Source organism: Opisthorchis viverrini (genome assembly GCF_000715545.1).
Source record: "Opisthorchis viverrini unplaced genomic scaffold opera_v5_8, whole genome shotgun sequence".
Lineage (NCBI taxonomy): Eukaryota > Metazoa > Platyhelminthes > Trematoda > Opisthorchiida > Opisthorchiidae > Opisthorchis > Opisthorchis viverrini.
Window position 1 is genome coordinate 1,532,951 of NW_008751664.1, and position 23,562 is coordinate 1,556,512.

Here is a 23,562-nt window from a genome sequence, read left to right on the forward strand (position 1 = left end):
AAGTTGCTGGACGTTCCCTGGTGGTCAAGTGGATAGAAAGCACAGTCTCTCAGTTTACTGACCGAAGTCCACTGCGCATAAGTAGGAGGTATCGTGACAATCTTTGCTATCAAGACAGTAAATTGAAAAGTACAGCTTCCAAACAGGCTAAAGATAACTAGCACTGCTACTTCAACTAAATGCTGAATACAAAACACCACCTTGGATGAAATTGGTTTTTGAAAGAGACGGACAGGTGGCTCTTTTGCAAACTTATCGTCAAAATTGTTTGAAGTTTACATGAATGAAAAACGCGCCAGTCAGAGTTAGGTGGCGTAATCTGATGTAACGCATCTGTCAGGACATTCCGATTTTATCCATTATTCGCTGGTATGGGGTCAGTATGTGGCTAAAACCCTGAACCTGCATGACCGGTATATGCAAGTAACCTAGGCATGAAATGGAGCTATCTGTTTCACTTTCCGGTTTTTGCCTCTCGCGGGACTCCTGTCACTTTTGATGATTCGGCGATGGCGCCAAGTAGTTGCAAAACCATGTCTGGAAAAGCGGCCCCTGTTAGGGCACGTGGACATAGAAAAATTAAATCATGTCCCGCCACCGGAGCATACAGACCGACTGTAATATGTCCATGAAACGCTCTCAGTTGCCACAGGTTTTATGGACCACTTATGGCTTGTCCCTACGGTTCCTTAACTTGTACTTCAAGGTGTATAGGTGCTTAACCCGTGTCTAAAAACCTGAGCATTAAATCACGTATATGGAGTTGAGAATTTCATGGAAAATGGTACTGCCAAGTACTGTGTGACATTTTAATCTTTCGTATGACTTCATATGCACCACTTTCAGGTGTGTGTGGTAGCTCAGGTGTTTGTTCCTTCCAGTGGGGAAATTTTACGGCATCCATTCGCATGCACAAACTAATGGGAGTCGGTTGATACATACACCCAGCCTAGTCGGAACGGATCCGTCTTGTTTTTATCGAGCGTTTAGACACTGAAACGATTGATACACTTTAAACATGTCAAAATGAGAGCGAGGTCACAGTCCGAATGTGACCGTTGACACCATTATTTAGGGGCAGCTGTTCCCAAACTTCCCAGCTGATGTCCTATATGCGTTATCGTCCATCCGGTGATCGAAACTGTAGCAGCTTGAAACAATTTACCCATGGTACACGGTTTATAGCTGATAAGTGGATTGATTTAACGTCTATATATTACATACGTGCACTACTGGATCAGTAAACCTTGAAAGTGATGTAACAGATCCTGGGTCATGTCCTCACTCCAAGAAGCTTACAGGAAGACGGAGTGCTCGTCAAACCAGGTTCATTGTGTAACCACTTTGAAGTGAGTCAGCCACTCAGCAATAGTCCGATAGTCTGTACCGGGGATTACGGTGCACTATGGTAGACCCACTTCAGTTTGTGGGTTTGGTATCAGCTGACCGTTATCATTTTCCCTGCCCCCCAAGAAAGCCTGAGACCAGCAACTTACAAAATCTAAACGGCATCTTGTTGACTACGCTGAAAGTGTACTTTGCCAAGAACGATGATAGAAACGCACTCAGCAAAAGTCGTATGCTATAAAAAAGATAAACAGTAAATTCATCAGGTGGCGGGGTCCCCATTTGGTAGGTGCGCAAAACAACATGCTAGCTGAACTAATTGTAGTTTTATATGAAATCAAATAGGGACAGAAATCCGAATATTGCGTCGTAATGGCTTGAAGTTTGTACTCGCCTTATATACTTACGCAGCATTAACCACAAGTAGGGTTCTGGTATTCAAGCATGCTCGCGCAGGTCTAAATAATGTAGTATAGGTCCAAATAGTATAAGCTGTCAAAAAGTCCTAGACTCTTTCATCTTTATCACCCGAAATCCACCACCAGAATGAAATATTCTACGACACCACACATGACTATAAGCAAACAATGCTCCGGATGAATGGTGCCCTCTGGCGTATATCAAAGTGAAATTACAAAAAAAATCATCCATTAAGGGCTAGTTTACAATACCGAGTCATAGGTTAGCTAGCAGATGGGCGTGGGAATAAATATGCACTGACTTCTGGAAATCAACCGAGGGGCGGAATTCGCATACAGATGCATTGCATGAAGGTTAGGATTCTCTGACTTTGCTGCAACACAGCCACATTCCACACGACTTCATCTCTTCACCCGACACTTCGTTTCTTCTACGGGTAAGTTGGGATGAAAAGCCACCAAGCTATGCTATTCACACAGTTAATCTAAATCCGCGATGCAATTCCACTGGATACTTCAACAACCAAATCTCAGCATGAAATCCGGCGCAGTTCTTGGATTCTAGCTCGATCATCATGGTGGAACTTATAAGCATCGCACCGTGGGTCTGAACTTTGGGCGATGTTGATCGTGACGATGTCATAGGGCTTTTCGGAATATAAGCACACGTTTGTTATGAACACCCGACCAAAGTTCAATCTCACATCTCAGTGGCTCTCAGGCTCACGAGCAAAGATCATTGGCTATTCATACAAAACAGAATTAGGCGTCAACTGGTTGGACACACGTTCACGCTCAATCCATGTTTTTCAGCTGTGCGAATCCGTCAGCGGTCGCGTGCTTTACAGCTTGAAGTTGTTGAAAATAAGTCTAACCTAACGAGCCAGAACTAGTGTGGCTTAACTTTCCATGATCCGGTTACATCTTTACCAAAATTCTTCGATCATTTTGGGACAAAAAATGAGCATTTTAACGATGCTAAATATTCTGAAACTAGTTTTCAAGCTTTGATATAAAGTGATTGTGTTAAGTAGTGAAAATCCGTCGGGAATTCGAACTGCCCACATGGTCATCCGAACGCTCGCACGGCACACTATATAAGTGTACGTGTGTATCGAACAGCTCATGTGCACTGTCTTTCACGTAGTTCAGACCACAGTAAGTTTTCTTTAAACGGGTGGTGTCATTCAAGGGATCACCAGTAAAGCTTAGATTAGACCCAGACTTCACTACAAACTTGAGACTTGGTCTGGTAATCGATTCCAGGGGCAATGAAAATAAAAACATCGTGCAAAAACTAATATATCTTCCCTGTTTTATGTTGACTACGGACAGCAGCAAGTTGAGACACTACTGAAACTGATTCACTCAGACGATGAGACAGTTGCCTCTCAATTACAAATTGGTACTCATCATCGATTTCGACACGACCATGCTGTCTTGCCCTCACCAAAATGAGGAGGTACTGCGCCTGACATTCGCTCTGATTAGAGCGGGTCAGCAGCGCACACTTGTGTTAGTCCTGCGTCCAAAACACTAGACATCTGACATGCCACGCGAATGTCATGACTACTTCAGCAGTACATGCTGGACCAAATTTCACGGTCAAATCTAAAAAGCGTGCTTGTTCACGGTGGTCCCATATGACTAGTTCGCCCGGTGGCTCGAACAATGCCTTGATACTTGTCCTGGGTATGTAGGTTGATTAGGGCGCCAGTCAGGAACTCTAGTTCAGGGCGCGCCACCGACGCTCGAAACTTACCGAATCGTCTTCTATTTCACTGTGCGCAAAACTTGGAACTTGGTAAATTTGTATTTATATTACGGTTGTTGCAACCGTACTTCTCCTGTCATAACAACACTACACTGGTTAGGCTACACCAAGTAGCAGTGGACGAGTAGTAACAACCGCAAAAATTTCATGTTCGAAGCGTGTGGTGGCGTATTAGGTCTGTCGAACGTCACGTCCTACCATATGTGAGAAAATAAGCAGGAACAGATTGTGAAAGTAAATGATTTTAATCTTCAGTTGAAAGTGAAAAGAGATAGAGAGGTACGAGTCCCATTGAAAGCTCGGGCAACGTGGTCAGTGATTGAAAGGAGGCATCAAATTCCGGGCACACGAGTCAGAATCTCGTTTGCTTGCAGGGCTATGAACCAGCACAGGGCGACTGGATATAGACGTCCAGGGCTAAGAAAGGCTGCCAATGCTCCATACGGAATACCAATAGTCACAATCAGAAACAGGAGTTGAAGAGAACTGAAAATTACAGCATGAATGAACAGAGCTAACGGAATTCGTCCAACGCAACGGATCGGCACCGATTGCTGTACACGAACAGTTGGTACTGCAGCCGGATTTCGATCACATATAGACGGAGTTTTGTCTTCCGTTGGGATCAGGTTGACGGATTCTGTGCGAGAAACGGCATGGGTCCTTCCAAGATACCATACGGGAAGTGGAATGTAAAAAATCACAAATATGAGGAGCTGAAAAGAAAGAAAAACCGTGAGTGAATCTTTCATACGGGATCTTCTTTCCTATAGGTCGGCTGATTAATACGGCCTGCTTCCTTAGCCTGCAGTGGGTGGCCCCCCACCTTGGAGGGTCCGACATAGAATTCCACTCGTGCCATCAGACTGATACCAAAGGGTTGTCTTGCGAACAAGATTTTCAGAGAGTTGAATAACGCACTGTTAAATCAGCGCCCTTGGGTTGGTAAAACAAGGGACTGAATGTTTGGATTTAAGACAGTTGGGAGTTCACTGTGCCTTGGCTAACACCTGCGCGTTGCGGTGCGCGTGATCCCCGGTGAGAGCACTTGTTGTCCCTGAACCGTATCCGAAAGTAAATCCTTATGACGTTAGGTACATACCACTGAAAAAAGACCGGCGAACGAAACAACGGTGTAGAACCTGGTCTTTGTTGATCTACATACTGTGTACCTCAGACATGAGTGAACCGAATTACTTACGCAGTTAAATATTCGAGATATACAAGTGGCCACAGAAGTTCGCTATGCAAGATGACCATGTTAGACACATGATCAATCGTATTGTAGTCTTCTGTCATCGGACAGACTAAGGATGAAGCAATGGAGTTCGGAAAGCCTATTTGTCAGAACATGCATTCCGAAAAAAGCCCTGAAGGGGAATGCCAAGTCAGCAAGGAAGTGTGTTAACATGTCTGAGAATGATAAGTGGGAAATAGTCTGTTGCTTAGATATTGAGAAAAACTCTTGGAACACACTGTGTGCTTCTCTGCCGACTGAAAATCCAGTCTTTGGTAGAACAGCAACTCTTGGTGGTGTAAATAAGGTGGTTGAAAACAACTCACCTGAATACCCTCGTACACGTAGGTGAGGGATTCCACGACAAAAGTGGTACCAACAACGATACCAAAGCTGAAAACGACACCGAAATGATAACCAATCAGGAAGCCCATAAAGGTTGGACCTGAAGGGGAAGGCGATAGAAAGAATAGGGGATAATTCCACAGCAAGTGTTCTACCGCACAGGTTGAATACACATGTTTGCTAACTAAACATGTACCCAAGTCCTCCGTCATGCAGCGGAAGGAAAGAGCTGGTGGCCATCCAACTAAAGATACACGGCCGAAATGTCCACATTCACCTAAACGCCTTGGTGGTGGACAGCCGACAGTGTGCAAATTTTCGGTAATGTGATATTACTTCCAAGAAGAGCGCTCAGTCCTGAAGCCAGTTACAAATTAAGCGAAATAAGGTATCAAATGGGCTATTGGACACCGAAAACAGCAAAGACAAAAGCTGATATTTGATGATGGAATAGGAACGTACCGCAACACTGATAAAGAATGAAACCCAGAAGAGGAATACAACAAGGGTTGAAATGCGTCAGGCGGTAGAGACCCACGCAAAAGCGAGAACTTCGCAAACAGTTGCCTGAAAACAGGAAAAGCGTTGGTTTACACATGCTGATTTCAAAACTGACCCAGATATGCATGGACAAATATGGGAATACGATGGTTTGTGAGGCACAAAGAAGAAGATCAGATCAGTTGCAAATAATGCTGACAAATAAACACTTGCATCAATGCATCACCTCGATTGTTATGTTGCGCTCGCTCTTCGATAACAACTCCCGAGCATTGTAACACTAAACGTGAAAGACTGGAAACCGGACGCCGCGACGACGATACACTCGTGATAACCACTTAAGCAAAAGTAACAAGGGTTACAGGAACGGTGCGATGATCTCTGTTCCACTCTCTCCTCCAGTCACTCAAGATATAAAAGCGCATATGAAAAAACACAAAAATAAGTGAAGAGCACGTAAAATAGGGTACTATGGGATATAAGGAAACAAGCTCCCGAAGTAACACAATCTCTGTAAAAAAGAATTTCCTTAGGAAGGGAATATTTTCACATTACAATTCCTCACTGACTGGAGAATACTGCTCGAAGTGGCTCATCCTTAAGGGATAAGGCGAAATCCAAAGTCCTGTTTTAACCCACTTAGTTGACACGAAGCATGTCGCTCATTAGAGACATTGCACTTCGGATCGTGTGGCAGGTTTCACAAGAACGGTCTAAAGCGACCAGACGACGTGATTGGGCGCCATCCAACTTCTCAAAACCGAACTTTGTGTACAATGAAGATTCGTCAAATCCCTCCAACTGGGTTAGCCCAGTGCCTGTCTCTGGTCTGACCCTCGGCAGAGAAGAAATTTCACCACGCCACACAAAGGCCCCACGGAGACCTCAAAAACAATCTGAAGTTTATTAAACGGACAAACACAGTTATTCATTCTAGTTATCCATCTTGTGTTATCTTGGAACTACAAGTCGAAGGACAGAGGTCAAAGGCGAGAATAGAATTCGCGACCCCTCACTAACCAAGCGAGCGATGTACCGAATGAGCCATCACTGACGTTGTCCCAGGTCACAAGAACACTTGAAATAACAGTCAAGGACTTGGCGGTCTGTATGACGTTCATAGTGGAGCGGCTAAAATATTGTCCAAACTGCGATGATATACATTAATGCACAACAAGTGAGGTTAGGAAACTTTTGAAAGGTAACTCGCAGGCAGATAATGTAAAGGTATAATCAAAACTCACGGGAAAATTTTGACGGAATCAATCGTGGCATCAGTAGGAAACAAAAGAAAATGCCTTCTAACAAGTAGAAGACTAGTTTAAGCTGAAAAGCAAATTGGTAGATAGAAAGCCATCAGTAAAGGAAATACCGAACAACGAGAGTTTTTCACTGGCTTAGTAAGGAAAGTTCCATAAATCCAGATGTGAGGATGGCTTTCCACGAAAAAAGCGGAGTTAAAGACTATTGTCAGAATGCACATTTCACACCATGTATCAGTGCAAACACACAGTTGTACTGTGTAGGGATTCCAATTTGAAACCAATTCATACAGACTCAGGTTTAATCACCTTAGACGGGAAGTGGACGGTTGGAAACTTTCGGACTGTTATTAGTTATGATTGGTGCGAATCCTCAGAGAGAATGTGTGGCTCGTTAAAATCGTCACTAGCTTACAAGCAATTTTTGCATACAAAGTCATGCGGCTCAGGACATCTGTCCGAATCATCTACCAGTTCCAAACATGGTGGACTACAGTGACCCATAAGAAGATTCTGTTTTTATTCACTCTGGGTGCACTACAGTGACCCATAAGAAGATTCTAGTTTTCATTCACTCTGGGAGTGCAAACTGACGCATCAATTCTACTAGCTACCGCGTCCAATTCGTATCCCTAACTCCTCAGATTATCAGCGAACGAAACTGTAGCAACCATAACCCCTGTAAGGGTGCGCAGTCTCTACAGCTGAAGATGACGATTCAGTCTAGGAAAGTGTTTTTTCCAGAACCGAACAGTGAACGCGCATGAAAGGAAATAAATGCTTTGCAGAAAACAACTTGGAATGATTCTGTACCTGTTGGAGTAAGATAAACAAACGGTCAACATCAGCTAAGTACACAAAGTTGGTTTACACTCAGTCTCGTGAATTACGCATTCTTCAGATACAGTTGCTGTCAGTCGCCTTCTTCCCGGTCATTTTAGAAAGCTGCTTATAGGACACAGGGGTACTGTACGTTTGCAGCCATTTCCCAGACTACACAACACCATTCACGTAAGGATGAAGTTGTCATATGCAAAACTATGTTTATACCGAACATATGATGCATTAGTGAACCAAATAAAGACATCAGAATATCGCTACGATAAAGCTTTTGGAATCTGAGAAAAGTACGTGGCAGTGGCAACGCATTTGAACACCTATTTTTACGATAAAACCGAACGATGTGACAAACAAGGATTTCCCTTGGAGCGATTTGTTGAAAGCCTAGTAACTTCGGAATTTCATGTTGCAAGTGACCAAACTTATACATACACAGCGGTTGTGGACCAACGTGGCAGTTTTGTTCGTCTAAACGTGGATATGGTGGTACAGCGAAAAAATTTCAACCTCAGATAGCAGCCGCATCACTTTGTTCATCAGATGGTCACTTCTGCTAAAAGGACTAACCGGACCTAATATAGTTGTGATGGATGTAGATAGTTCGTAGTGTGAGAAGATTGGGGAATTTTGTGGAGATTTCGTTCTGTAAGTGTGATCAGCAGTGTGATTAAATCGCGCTTCCATCGAAGCCGCTGCTCGAGGAGCCAGTCAACATGTGTGACCGCATGATGTTGGTCCCATGATTGAAGGATGAGCAGCACTCTATCCTAAGTGTTGCTTAACCACAGACCGCTCGTGGTCAAACTGTTAAGTGTTCAAACTACTAACCAGGAGGTCGCGGGTTCGAGACTCTCCAGAGATGCGCACTGCTAATGATTCCCAATAAAGATGAAACAGCTATACAGTGCTCCTCGGCTTTTCAGCACAGATTGGCTTCACTCACAAGGCGAAATCTACACAAAAAAGTGTTTAGCACGTGATTCAACTGCGCTAGTTTTACGTACAGATCGCCACATTTTAATGGAGAAATTTCGCGACTTCCGTGTCCGTGAGGCTTCGACCTACCGGTGGGATCCCAATCGTTACAATACGGGATAGTAAAAGATGAAGCGGAATACCGACATAGCAACCCTTAGTAGGAACACTCGCAATCATTCTCCATTACTCACGCGGTTCGAAATTCTTTACTCTCCATCAAACACTCAATCCTATAACCACTGTTCATTATAAGGACAAGTTAACTACAAATGCTAACCACTGTCATGTAAATGGTCTCCAGCGATAAGGTCTTGCACTCTGTGTCTCTCGATTGTAAGACAATGTGTTGCTAGGACCGACCAGCGCACCCTTTTGGTGCCTAGCTGCCATGCCACACGAAGGAGGCACGAGGGCTGGGATACTGCCAAGCTGCCCAAGCCTAGACAGGGGAAGTCGAGTGGCAGAGGCCGGGTTCGAACCACGGACCATCCAGTCAGTAAATTCGCGCTCCAACCACTTGGTCTATCTCGTCCCCCGATTCATTCTTGATTAACTTGTGTTTATGCAACAGGCATTCTTTGTCGTCATATCCATTATATTTCTAGAGGAGAAAATTTATTTCGCCACCTAAAGAAGAACTAATCTTTTCACCAAGGAAACTACTCACAAGATTTCCGAAAATTCTTCGACAAGAAGGATTCAGATGAGTCTCCCGTGAAAACCAAATCGATATTCAAATGTCAAAAAGAACTAACATTGTCCTTTCGAGTGAAAGCAATTCTCAGAGAGGTTATGATGCGTTTTGAACAAAGTCCACTCACACGTCCATATCGCGTTCGTTAGAGTGACCTCGAACGGTATCGATTCGGATCATAGCTGTTCACAAAATATTTTTCAGAGAGCAGACCATCGCTGGACTCTTCTTGTATGATTTTGCTGCCTTAAACTAGTTATCATGCAGGGCAGTACGTTTGCGTCCAAGCTAAACGAACTACTATAAACCGATGAGAACAAGGTGATCACACCATGTGTGGTTTCAGGCATACCTGGTGAGTACATACAGTGATCCTAAAGAGTTGGATCGATAGCCGCCAAAGAATAAACATGAACCAGCTGAACAGGGAAAATAGAAACCAATTTAGAACAGACGCAAATTATAAAACCACAGCAACTCACGTTGAAAGAATGATCCGGGTGTAAAGCGAAACCAGCTAAACGGGTGAAATTCCAAGTAGGTTCACGATTGACTACGAACTGGTGCGACACAACTCGCCGGTTATTCGAAGCATCCTGAAACAGGGGGATTAAAAATAGGTCAGGATAATCGAAGTACATACGAATGAATCCCAGCTGAATCCCTCATTTCTAATGATATTCTTCGAATGAATGTGCTGCATGTTTCAATTGGGACGATATTTGAGAATATCGCAGCACATTGTTTAGACAATGACGGTGCCTACCTGAACAACCACAGGAACAAGAGAGTCTGCCGAAGAGTTTTCAGTAGCCTTATCAGTGTAAGTGCTCTGCTTTCCCAGCCGTTGGGTTAACACGATGGCGATTTGGAGGTCAAGTGACCTACTAAATATAGGCCACAACAGGTCAGTTGGACTCCGTGAATCGTGTGAGGCTGAGTTACTGGTCTGGACATTGTTGACCACACCGTTTGGATGATCCCATGTTGGTACGGTCTGGGAAGATGATGGATATCCCTACATTGTTCGCTGAATCACCGAAAAATGCTAAGCCAAAAAGATTGTAAGGGTGACACTGAACTTTGCGACCAGCATACATGCTCTCTACATACCACCGCAGTTCGACTGATTAAGCATAGCAGCTAAGAGACGGGCATTTGTTGATTGATCCCTTTTCTATCTGTCCGATGAGGACTTTTATAGAAAAATAGGTATTGCATTTTGTTACATTGGCTCAAAGAGCCACCCGACGCACTGAACACGTGATGTGGACCCTGTGATTGAAGGATGAGTGATGAAATATCCTGTCTAAGTGTGAGCTAATCACACTGCTGATCCGCCGGTTGTGGCTGAACAATTGTGCTCAAACCACTGACCGAGAGGCCGCGGGTTCGAAACTGAATTTCATGTGATGGGCACTGACCCACAATAAGGTTGGCTATCAGCAATCAGTCGAGGAATAGTAAGGGTAGGTAACGTGCACTCTTTTATGGTTGAAACTCCCACAAATAAACCTTTTTTTCCCTACCTACATGTAAAGGAGCTACATGATTATCAAAATTAGTCCTGATAGCAAATTAGGCTGTTAGTAGACATAAATAGGCATCAATTGAACCTGCTTTTGGGAATCGAAAATTGGCCCTTATGATGTAGGTGGTCTTTGTATGACCGGACCTTATGGATGATGGTTGTAATATTATTACTATTACTATTATTACCATCATCATCATCATCATCAACGACAGCATGACATCAGTGTTCAACACCGATGCTTCACTGCCGTACAACCATGACTTATTTGAAAGCCTTATTGTAAAGAAAAGAATAAAGGTGGATGGGGGAGGGACTTAGTGCTAGCTTAACACAATCATTCCGAGGTGCCTACACCTCCAGACATTCACTCAGGCAATCTGGATAGAAACTGGCAACAAGAACGCCACTGACATCGGTTGGCAGCCATATCTTGTAGTGTCTCCAACCAGGCACAGTGAGGATCACGCGGTCCCCATCCTGGAAGGCGAGTAGCACCGACCGTCTACTAGTAATGCTACTGAGACAAGCAAATTCACTGAGCTATACATTAGGATTTATCTTTTTAAGTTTGGCATGCACTTAATCCGGAAAAACTGCACCCGAAAAAAGCCAGTATAATGAGAAAACCAAAACACAGTTGGTTAGCTATAGTGGTAAACCAAACAGTGTTGAGCAAAAGCGACAGCAGTGAAGGTTGGACAAGCAGGACTTACCGTAGCCACAACACGTATTTCATGAGCATTTCGATCTGCCCATCGAGTTACATTCCACGGCAACACAAAAAGAGGGGAAGGGTCATAGCTGACCGGAGTAGCCCGAGTCGCATTGCCTTGAAACTCTCCATCAATGAAGACCGAAACGTCAAGAATTGAGTACAACGACCACACAAGAATCCTGAATCAAACAAGGAAAAGTGTAGTAGGATTGCCAGTTTAGAGCCGCTGGACGGATACTGAGAAACCGACATACCTGATGTGAGTAGAGCTCAAAATGCGGTACGCCGGTTCCTTATGTGGAAGTAGAAAGTCAGAATCCTTTGGATTGGTCACAAGGATGATTGGCCATTCGGTGGCTTGCTGCGTACCATGAAACATTCGGAAGTCCGCAAATGAAACCAAATCGTGATCCACCGCCACAATACGGAAACTAAGCGGAAAAAGGATAGGTAACATCTAAGCACATTGGGGGTGATCATGTTGGTCACCAAATTGCAAATTCGACATAGAAAGGATAAAGCCTGTGGGATTGCTACTACTACTGTTCATAGATTAGACAGTGAACAATAAGGAAAGTGACCTAAGGGAATCCAATTAGGGGTCACAATATAGGGACATTCGCATCCAGCGTAGTGGGGGAACCATAATATATAAATGAGTATGGGTTATTTTCGTTCCATGCGACAGTCAAATAGCACGATCCCAGGGGGACTGATAATTCCAGGGTGATTTGCACTGCGGTTAACGCTGGCGACAGAAATTCCAGGTTTGCATTCATCGTACCTTCAAAAGAAACACCGCCCCGACCAAAACAATCACCAACACACGGGGCGGTCTCTTTCGGGAACTGAATAAGTTGGTCTGTTCCGGTTGCGTACATTTGAAGCCAGACGTTAATAGCTACACAAGCGATCCTCAGGCTGAGTCAGTTTGGATCTTCCAAGTTAGTGAGTATAGGGCCAAACGCTGGTTTTTCAAGTAAATCCCACACCCCCATAGTATTCAACTACCTCGTAAGTAAACGACTCCTGTTCAAATAAGGGCGTTACATTCCATAAGCAACGAATCGATGTTACGGACAAGGCATTTCAACCAAGCAGGAAAAAATCTGTCGAGGTTTTCTCAATTACGATGTAACTATGGGAAAAGCACAAAACGAGGAGCATAAACTTTCTGTGTAGTTCTGCAACTAGGGTCCGGCATGGACAAACAACCGCCAGATAACGTCCAAATGGATGTGAAACTCTATGAGATTGCCTTCCAATCTCTCCACTATCTTTTTGAAAAAAAACAAAGTCCAAGCCCAAAGATTCTACCTCAAGGATGCCCAGTAAGGCGGCTTGGAAAGTGTTCCTTCATTGAGGAGACCTTGTCGCGGGAAGGCGGCCAACAAAATTCATATAAAATGCCTTCTGTATTGTATACGTTTTCCAAGGGCTTTCGTATGGATGGGGTGGAACACCTTACTTTTTCCAGTACTCAGTAATACCTCATATATGTAAGTTAAAGATACTGGCACAACGCGCCAAACCTGTACACCGGTCCTCAGCTCCCATCACTTAGGTGGTTACGAACTAGGGGTTTTCCAACCAGCCAAATCTGAGTCGTTGGATCGCCCAGCTTAATGCTTTCGGTACCTAGCTACGGTGCCAACCGAAGGAACTACAAGAGCTGAGATAGTAGCATGTTATCCAAGCCTAGACAGGAACAGTCAGGATGTTGAGTCGGGTTCGAAACACTGACCTTCCGGTCATTTCGAACGATTGAACGCGAAAACTATCACACATAATATTCGTAAATAACAACGAACAAAATGGAGATTGGTGAGAACTGGTGAAATATTTGGTTGTGTATTGCTCCAATCTAATCACTAAGAGTGTTGCCTTCGATCGGTATTGCGACGTTGAAATGTTCCAACAGGTTGTGGTGTGCGCGTAGCCAAGGTTAAACCATCGGTTGTTGGGTCAAGACAGTTACTAAGGGTTCACTGCTCTGTCAACTTCGCTTATGACAAACTCTTTGACATAATAATCAACTACTAAATCTGGATTGGTGGTTTTCTCTTGGAAAGTGGACCAGTCATCCGAGTAATATCGTCTCTTTGATTCCAGATTCAAGCCTCTAAAACTACCTCAACGACGGATCCGTTCCTTTTTGGAGGGCAAGATGAATGCTCTGTCTAAAATGAATTTTGAGGCTTTAAGTAAGCCGGTTCTCAAAAGCCAAGGCCATAATTTCGAATGTAGATGCAGGAAAATCAATTCTACATTACAGAAAAAAGTGAAAAATATGGTTTCTCCACTGATGGGGATCGAGTAAGATCGGTCTGTTCTAGGATGGATCTAGCCATTTTACAGGAACCTTCAAAGAGAAAACCAGTCGACACTGCCTGGGGATCATCGCCCTACAATGCATCATCAGCTTGTAGTTCACGAGAATCAAGTGCTCATGAACCCTAGGCATCAATCAAGGTCGATCAAGGGGCATATATGGTTAACTAGGCTACGCAGGAGTCCAAAATTAAGCAACGCAAAAAATCTATCTAAAAACACAATGATAACTTAAAGCTTGTAGGATTTTTTCGACAGATTCCCTGGAGGGTTTTATTCTGGGACAAGAAATTAAGTAAACCAAGTATAACCACTTACCAAAGGGAACGAAAGAGTAAATTGAGGGAAATACCGTATTTTCAACACCAACTATGCTCATAGTGAGCACGGAACGCGACCAAACGCAGTAGAAGTGATGGACTGAAAAGCAAAACTGTCGACACTTACTACCGTCCATCACGCCAATCGCCAAGCTCCAGTTCCAGATAACCCTGAGGTTGCAAAACGTACATTCTTGGAATCAGTCGATGGGCCGTGTGCAGATGGCCACAAAAGTAAGCGAAAGAACTCTGCCTAGAAAACCAATTAAGGGTTGGAAAGAGGTGAATTCGCAGAATGTGCGAAACAGCTACGGGTCACTGATCAAACGCTAATCGTACATCAGGAATTGGTGGTTGAATAAGCGTCAGTTTTCATGTCGGCTACAAAAAAGCATTGAGAAAACGAAGGATTATACGAAATATCATTGAGAGATATTACGCATTTTCTACTTTGGGCCACTAGAATTCACAGTAAAAAACGTGTTCCGGAAGCAAGGTCAACCTGAATTAAAATATCTAAAGCGTCCCGATAGCAGTTCTATACCTTCTCGATAGAATCCCAGCTAGCTAGTGACTGGCGGAGCGAAAACGGTGGGTATTTTGCCAAATGAGCGTACCATACTTTTGTATGAGGTCTGAAAAGAAATGAACGGAAAATTTGTTTCACGAGTTACGGATTCTCGAGCTGATTCAAGCAGCATACGACTACACTAGAGTAAAGACAGATCACAAGACTTGGCTCATTCTACATGTAACTGTCCTGGCAACACATTGTACGCGAACTGAAAATTTTTCAATCATCGTAGCTTACTGACGTGAATATTACACACTTTATGTGAACATACGTTGACAACCGTTTGGTGAACTGCAATTCAGTTGAGATTTCATGCCATTACTGAACAGAATGGCAAATTGGCGAGCGAAACAAAAAAGTATCACAGTCATAACATCTTCGAAGAAATGAGAACGCAGAAAAAGCTAGCTAGAGCACGGCACATATCTGCCACCTAAAACTCACTGTCGGCCGGTACCAGGTTGGTGCGTATGTCCTCTACATACAGTGGTTGCTGCAAGCCCTCGAGTTGGTGTTCCGTCGAACTATTCAACTGAACACTAAGCTAACGGTATTTCGCAGTCTGGGGATCGCAAGCTTCACACCAGTAGCTGTCTGAAAGTAGATCCCTGTTGGTTGAACATTGACAACCAAAAGGGTTTGGTGTCGGCAAAAACTCAGCCACTACAATTGAAACAGCCGATTTTCAACATTCCATCACTCAGATGAATGGTCGAAAACCGATGAATCCAGAACTTACGATAGCCGTTTTCAAAACGTCCTCAAACACAAAAATGTAATGGTTCGAATTACATTACGACCTTTATTTCCCACGCCCGAATATGGTGCTTCTTCAGGTAAACTACTTTTATCATCTGATAGAACTAGAAATAATACTACTCATCATCATGTGGTTATTCAGTTATTATCTGTAGTGGCAACGGCACCTCAGTGCTCCATCAACTCGGATTACAATACACACATAGGAACCAGATCAGAGTACTAAACAGGGCACATATCCGAATAACTGAGTGCGACTTTAACCTGTCTGTTTTAGTTTAACAAACATCAGTGCCCCAGAAGCTGAAGACCAATAAATGTGCAGAATCAAGAAACGCCAGATTTTGCTTTAAGACAGATCGGAACTTATAACAATGACGAGTTCTACAGAACGACAAAGTAACGAAATGGAGAGTTAATCAGGAGGTCTGTAGGACAATGACCACTGGGATGCTTTTACGTTAGTCGAGATACAGCAACGAATTGATGCTTTTATTTATCCTTCAATTTCCAGTCAGCTGATTGATTTTGCTCGCGCAACTGAGCATACGTGAGTTCTGTATGATCTGAACACAAAAGCGGGTGAGCACTTATGCTCAAGGTTGTACTGGCTAATCACAAGTGCTCCTATTTTCGGTTTCCGAGTGATGAATAGTGCTGAACGAAAGTCAGAGTCACTCTGGTATTCACCGCCAAAAAACGCATAACCGAACCGCTTCCCAATGTGGTCACAATTCAGTCTTGCCGATCTTGCTAGAACAAAATTCGATGGCTTAATGATGTCAATCAGATCTGCAGCGGGCTCCGAACTCTACTACCTAACCTTCATTCCGGTAAGTTGGTTCAGATGACCTTTTTCGTAAAGTGCGTGACCACACGTCGACACGGGTTCTATATGCTCATACTCGGTTGATGAATTCACGTCAAATTAAGGTCACCTGTAAAACCATAGAGGGGGAGAACTGCCCAAAAAGAGCCACTTACAGCGTTTTTTTTGCAATCGAGTTAGGTATTTAAATCGTTTTGCCCGTATTTACTCGTATTTAACCCGTTTAGGCCGGAATAACATTTCGAATGCAGGTAGTAGGCTGGACAAAGAACAAGGAACTCTGGGCACTTTATATTTTGTCTGGGTTGTCGGTACGACACACTTTTAGTATCCAGTGTGAGTGAAATGTCCAGGCATATGCACTTGCAACAGGAGTTTCAAGGGAAGATACGTTGTTTGCTAAAGAACTTCCTACACATCTATGATTAAACTACTGGGTCGGAGAGGTGTTGTCCGAGAGAGAGTGGGGTTACAGAATTTAGATCACGATAAACTATCCTCTCACACTCGCATGAAAAATTGTTCAAGCCCTCACCTTCGGCTAACCAGAGAGCGATGAGTCGAGTCACCCATGCATCATATTCGAGGCGAAAGATTTGCGCGTGTTTATGTCTGCGGCGTTTTATTGGGTATTCCGTTAACTTAGCGAGAGGCTCGGATTACGAAGGGGTGCGCGGTGTTGCACCCAAGCGAAGAGTTTTCAAATCAGCTTCTCATCGACAGACGATAGGATTGCTATGGAGGCACTTTCAAAATGGCTACACTACACGCTGAAATTGGTTCCAGATCACTTTTGAGCAGTCCAAGTAAGGCTTGGTTTAACTTTAGGAGGCCTTAAAGAGATTAGCTTCAAGGCGAAACCAGTCGTGGACGTCAAAGTGTTTTTAGCAGGCTTGTAAGTAGTGTTTCGCAGTGGAAAAAGTATAGCTATTCCCCTCGTTTATCGTGGAGAACTTCATTTTCATTTCTGTTACAGATGAGTTCATTCCCATCATTACACAACTAGAAGTTTAAAAAAAACTGAGGTTTAACCTCGAACATTGTTGCTGGGCGCTCGAATACAATATATCAGACTATTTTGTGTAACCTGAAGAACAACGGTCAGTGTAGCCTGTTGATAAAATAGTGTTGACAAGCATAAGAGAGGCGAAGATAAATCGTACCGAGACGGATATGTTGACGTCAAACCCACAAAGAGGACAAAAAAGGGGTAAAGTGTAAGTAACTTTTTGTGGATGGTTTTAGTGGCAAGCGCATGCCTTCTCGGAAGTGCAAAAACGATAACGTTGGAATGTCTCGCTGTCGCAGTCTTGCGACAGGCCACTGCATCTCGGTACCACTGACAGTAACACTGTTATGAGTACGCTGCCTAGCGAGTAGGCAACGAAAAATGAACTCAAAGAGAATTCAGCAGAAAGCAGATTCCTTGGTGGTGTACATATTGAGATTCTTTGCTACGCCGATTTTCGCTCATGATCGGAGACCCGTCAGCCTCAACTGTCATTCCTATGCTGCGTGTTTCGCACGTGCCAGTGTCTTTCACTCAGAACCATTACAGAGCCTTGGTCCATAACCAAACCGACGGTCAAAATCGGTACACTCCATCAAACGATGGACTCCTCAGATCCAAGAAGCCTGACTGGTGAGCGTATCTTTTGATGGAAGTACTGGGCTGCAGTGGAGTCTGTTATAGTGAAGCCTCATTACTTTCACTCATTTAATGGACAAGAGAGCTGAGCGTCCGGAAGCTCCAGAGGTGAATATTCATGACTCTAGCGAGAAACTATACAAGTGAACACGGACATACGACATGACACGAGCGAACAAGTGATTCGCGAGCTACCAGATTTCAATGTTTAGCGCCATCAAGAATAATATTTCTTTGAACTTAGCTACGATGAAGTAGAGAACACCCAAATATGTCCCGCAGATGGCTTCAGAGAGCTTCTTCAGTGACTTGCCAGAAAGTTCCAGGCGGTAGCTGCGGCAGCTACACAAAACATTGGCTAATCTTACTGTGACGACCCGCTAAAGAACCTGTAACATTCGAGCCTAACGCCCGTTACCGATCGGAAAGTGTTTGTGTAGATGATAAACTGGCATAAATGAGCTGAGGTTGCATGAGCGTACGTGAACGGCTGCACAGACAAAGAACCAGATCTCAATGGGATGCATCGACTAAATGAGGAGGGTCGGGAGCCATGTGGTCATGTGCTTAAAATGACAGACCCCCGTAGGCGCCTACCGGATGGACAAAAGTTATCGCACGGTCAGGGTCTCTTGGAGGAGAGCTCTCTATGAAAATATTAAATCCGTTTAATCGCTTTGATTTAATCTTCCAGGCCTTCTATAAAAGCGAATTTCTGCAGATAAGATATTTACTAAATCATTAGGATGACAAATCTCCCACAGTATGGTCATGTGATCTGAGTGACATTTTCACTACCTAGCAGTCCAGGATGCAAACCGCAAAAACGATAACTTTATGTGTTGTCACACAAATGCAACAAAATCGTCGAGAGTATGAACATTAGCAAGGCATCAATCGTTGATTTACCTTAGATTTTGGTTTCATTACTTTCAGATGGCACTACATCTGGGTGCGATTCTAGCCCGACTATCGATCAAGGTGAACTGACTCACGGGCCAGATGGCAACGACGCCAGTGGCGCGAGCCGTTAAATGAGTCATTTGGACAGGGAATCTAACCAATGGAAAACAACACTTTCATTGTGGAGCCTCCTTGTTGAAAGGCGGAAGGTAATGAAGCACAAAAAAGGGATCAGTGTTCTTGGTGTCGTTCAGAGGAGTGGGCCCAAAACCCCCGAGGGGTACACCTTAGCCATTCGAATAGCTAAACCTTTGCAAAAAATTTTCAGTACTGCTGTATTGTCTTGAAGGGTTTCTGGTGAGCCACGAAAATAAAACTAGGCCCTGGGAGCGGCAGGCTTACCAGAGAATTTCAAGCCAAAATCTAACTACTCGTTTTACTAAGTAGCAGAAGCCCTTTGCAATTAGCAGGACACCGAGGGGAACTTGGCCAAGAGACGAATGCGGTCAACGCGTAATTTAAAAGTTGTCGAACTCGTTCAAATAAGAATATTAGACCCCATACTATGTTGTGACGCCATTACATAAAGAAAAAATAGGTTAATTATGGATCCCATCGATTGCGCGTAACCGCTCGATACAACAGCACGAAGATAAATAGGAACGACTGTTGACTGATGAGGGTAATTTTGTTGCAAATGTCTCATCGCAGATCAAGGTAGATCGCCAGAACACTATAAAAGCACTGATTAAAAGCCAGAATCACTCACCCAAGAAGGTCCCGAAGGTTCAATCGTGGTGAAATGATTGTGGAGGTTGGGTAGTGACCAAACCAAAATGTGTGATTGCTCCGCTCCGTTCTTGAAACAAATTCTAGAAGTTGTTTCTCTACATCCTTTAAAAAGCGATACGGTCAAAGGAAAGCAAAAATGTGAAAAAAAGAACAAAAAAGCTGTGGAAAACATTGATCGGCTATATATGACGTAACTGTATGACAAGCGGATAAGAATGTGAGTTTCAAACGGGTTTAAAAAGGATTTCCATATTACCATACTATTTACATCACTGGATGGTTACTCTGAAAACTGACCCCAATTGAACTATTAGTGTGCTTTAAAGGCACAGCAAAAACGATGTTAGATTCTAATAATAAGGCAGTAAGACGGCGGGTACAACTGGTGAATAGGTGATAATCGAACATGTGATAGACCTTTAGACTACACATGCAGACATCACAACGGGCTTTCTACGTTATCCACAGCGGAACTGTTGGCAAACGAACCTTAACCCGTATTGGTCTATCTCAATCCGGAAGTTGAAAAAAACAGCTCAAGAGACAACGTACTGGTGTGAGTTCACCGAAGAAATTGAGTGGGAAGTTGACTCCCGCCTTGGGACAGGCATCCAGATTAATAAAAGAGTAATTTCCAAAAGGCTTTCGAACGGTATAAAGGTAGGATCGTGTGTGGCTTGGACCCTGAACACCATATTTGCTGAAATAGGAACGGAGAGAAATTAGAATTTAAAATATTTCGGGGAAAAAGCTAGACTGGACGGGACAAACTACTCAAATCAGGAGCTGATGATAGAAAGCCAAGGTGAATTCTGAGAAATAAAGGTCCCAAAGTTCGATATTGTGGAAGGAGCCTTAGGTAACAATAACGTTACTAACAATAACTTACTAACTTACTAATAACTTACTAATAATAACGTCACTAAACCAATTTTCAGGGGTTGGACAGGTGTGGTTGGATGGCACCAGCACAAGACTTAGGTTACTAGGATGATATGATTGATAAAAAACGTCAATTGATAACTTTCTTGAGGGAACCGGAGCAAAAGAAGCAATCGTATACGAGGAGAAGCTTGATGAAGTTTGACCGCAAGAAAACTAATCGTCCGAAGCGTAGTGGTAGGTGGTCTATAATGGATTTGCTGTCGCATAGTTTTTCAGAAGGTGGATTCTTGAAAAGAGAGCTCGAGATATGCATGGTATGCTCGAACAGAACGCATGGGACTACACTTGAACCATCGGCCTACTTGACGGATGGTTAACTGGACTACCGAGAAAGTTCCCCATCGTCACACCTATACACAAGAAGTCCATGTGACTTAATACACGTTTACATAGTGAATTAACAGTAAGAGACTGTCAGTGGTATTTGTGACTTTGTAAGCGCCTTGTATGGCCTTCACAACTAGTTAGGCTTTTGGATCATCTGGATCCCTTGGAGGAATGGGTGTACTAATATGCAATGATATGTAGAACAACGTAGGGTGAGGTTCGATTAAGTTAAAAATGGGGAATCTAAGTACCAAAGCCTGGGGTATTTGTATACAGGAAGTAGCACGTAACTCTGGATGAATGCGAGCTAGAAGGCCACACAACAGAAGCCTCACTGAAAGGTGGTTCAAACTTGGTTTGAGCGCGAAAACCGATAAACGAGTCCACATGGTGAGCTGGTTAACCTAATTTTGTTGGAGCCAAATGACCTTGGTTCGATCGGCAAGAAAAAATCCAGCTAGGTAACCGCAGTCCTCCACCCTCAGTCTGAAATTCTGCGCGTTTGTTTCGTAACTGAAGGTAGTAGAGCCCCACGCCCTCTTGTTAACGTATTCACTGACTCGAGGGCGATGCTTCATTTAGATAGAAATTTAAAAGGAAAAAAAGCAAAGATGACTAGTTTACCTGAAATAGTCTGTGCTATGGTTCACCCTGAGAACATCAAACATGTCTGGGGGAAATCAGATTCAGTTGACTGAAAATCTTCAGTTACCATGATTCCCACGAATATCGTAAACTGTAGTCAGGTCGAGAATACCCGACTTCCGGATTGCAGCTCGGTAGGAAGACCATTCTGATAGATATTGTTTTGAGCTGATAAAAACAGCTGATCTGGCATCCGTGATATCTCCTGAACAGATGAGAGTGTTTGTGGCAAGAAAGGTCAGTGTACCGGAAACAGACACAAATTCCGGACGAATAGTACGCACGGTGTTATTGCAAAACTTCTCAAAATCTGTTGAACGAGACGCATCCTGATGAATACTGAGATGCAAATCTGTAATCTAGACAAAAATGACCGCATTACAAAATAGAAGATACCTGAATGAACCAGAATATGTTGTTCATTGAGGCAGATGGGGATGGATCAGTATTCTTGTTACGCAGTGAGTACCGTGCATTCATCGAATAGGCTTCATCACGTCGATCTAATCGCGTGTAGATCAGGTGCACGATACCTGAAGACAAAAAACACAAAAGAATGCCGGAGAAAGCCATCAGATATCCATTCATTTTTGACTCTGAGGGAGTGCCAAGTTTGCTGAAAATGACAGAAAAAAACCGCGGGTTACATCCATAGAGTTGAAGACGGACAGTTGAAGTATCGTAAGATGAAAAGTATCCCAAGTCATTTGTCAACAAAACCTACGGGTTTGAGCTGACCTGCTTATCAAGTATCCGAAGAGGGATCGAAGATCTTTGTGACTTCAGCACAGAAGGGACCCTTGCCAACGTGACTTACACACCGCTCTAAGCATGATTCACAATGTGGCAAAATGCCAACCCGATGGCACCCCCACATTTTCAGTGAAAACCACCCAGAGAATAACCGCCCGAACATCTTTTCAATGGATCGGCAGAAAATACGCTACAGCGGATAAACTGACGCCGGAGCAAAATCACAATATGAAGAGTTTCAAACTGCGACTATCGAAATGCAACGCTGCATAATTCTCGCCTCAGAATGTGTCTAGTTCAGAATAAGTTTCGATGAATTCAACCATAGTCTAGGAATACAGCAGCCGGTGTCGAATGGGATGGGATGAATCTCGAAACAGAGAGAGATTTCGAATAATGCTCTTTGACCTTCGACATGTACAATGCAGTCGTCAGGTGCAAGAGGAACTGAAAAGGCATCCGTGAGAAGAGTTCACACCAGACGAAAACAATCCAGTTACAATACCGGCTTAGATTTCTTGTAGAAGTCAAAATGGTATTTTAGGAGAATTCCAAAAACATATCCTTCTTAGAATAGAAACAGTGCTCAACTTTTACGGGTGGAAAGGAATGATAGTGAACGTCGGTGTATAAGTTTCAGGTCAACGAATCAACAGTTCACAACGCGGTTGCTCACAAAAAGAAACAGTGCGATCGTGCTAAGACAATCTCCGTAAATATGCGGCGCCCTACACCACAATAAAAAAAAGTTCTATGGTTCCAGGACTTTTGCTGCACACAGCCCAATGGTAAGTTTTGTCTCCTGATTCTGGTCAAAACGAAACCCGAAATGTAACTGATTGATTATAGGATGAGAACCGGTTGGTAAAAGTAGGTTGGACTAACTTGACCAGCGGCCAGTCGTGGGAATCCCCGACAAGAAGAATAACTGATGCCAAAAATAAACAGGTTGCCGTAAAACAGTAGGTTCTCGGTATCAGACTATTCAGGTAAATTGAAAAATTGGGTGCGAATCCAACTGCGAACAGGCCAGGCAGATAAAAAACGAATAAGTCAATTAGGGGTAGGGAAGTCCTTGCTAGGTAAATTG

At 43.5% G+C, this 23,562-nt stretch overlaps 1 protein-coding gene across 1 annotated transcript in view; it reads right to left on the reverse strand.

The window, feature by feature from the left end:
• Window positions 1–3,840: 3,840 nt before the first annotated feature.
• Window positions 3,841–23,562, reverse strand: part of T265_00794 (hypothetical protein) — a gene marked incomplete at both ends in the record, with an annotated part of 54,161 nt that continues 34,439 nt past the window's right edge. Inside the window, 13 exons of the mRNA XM_009164666.1 lie at window positions 3,841–4,256; window positions 5,104–5,222; window positions 5,585–5,689; window positions 6,868–6,949; window positions 9,880–9,993; window positions 11,645–11,825; window positions 11,901–12,077; window positions 14,425–14,550; window positions 19,780–19,904; window positions 20,355–20,502; window positions 21,699–21,744; window positions 21,787–22,078; window positions 22,116–22,252. Coding sequence (XP_009162930.1) covers window positions 3,873–4,256; window positions 5,104–5,222; window positions 5,585–5,689; window positions 6,868–6,949; window positions 9,880–9,993; window positions 11,645–11,825; window positions 11,901–12,077; window positions 14,425–14,550; window positions 19,780–19,904; window positions 20,355–20,502; window positions 21,699–21,744; window positions 21,787–22,078; window positions 22,116–22,252 — 2,036 coding nt within the window. The remainder of the gene's footprint in view (window positions 4,257–5,103; window positions 5,223–5,584; window positions 5,690–6,867; window positions 6,950–9,879; window positions 9,994–11,644; window positions 11,826–11,900; window positions 12,078–14,424; window positions 14,551–19,779; window positions 19,905–20,354; window positions 20,503–21,698; window positions 21,745–21,786; window positions 22,079–22,115; window positions 22,253–23,562) is intronic.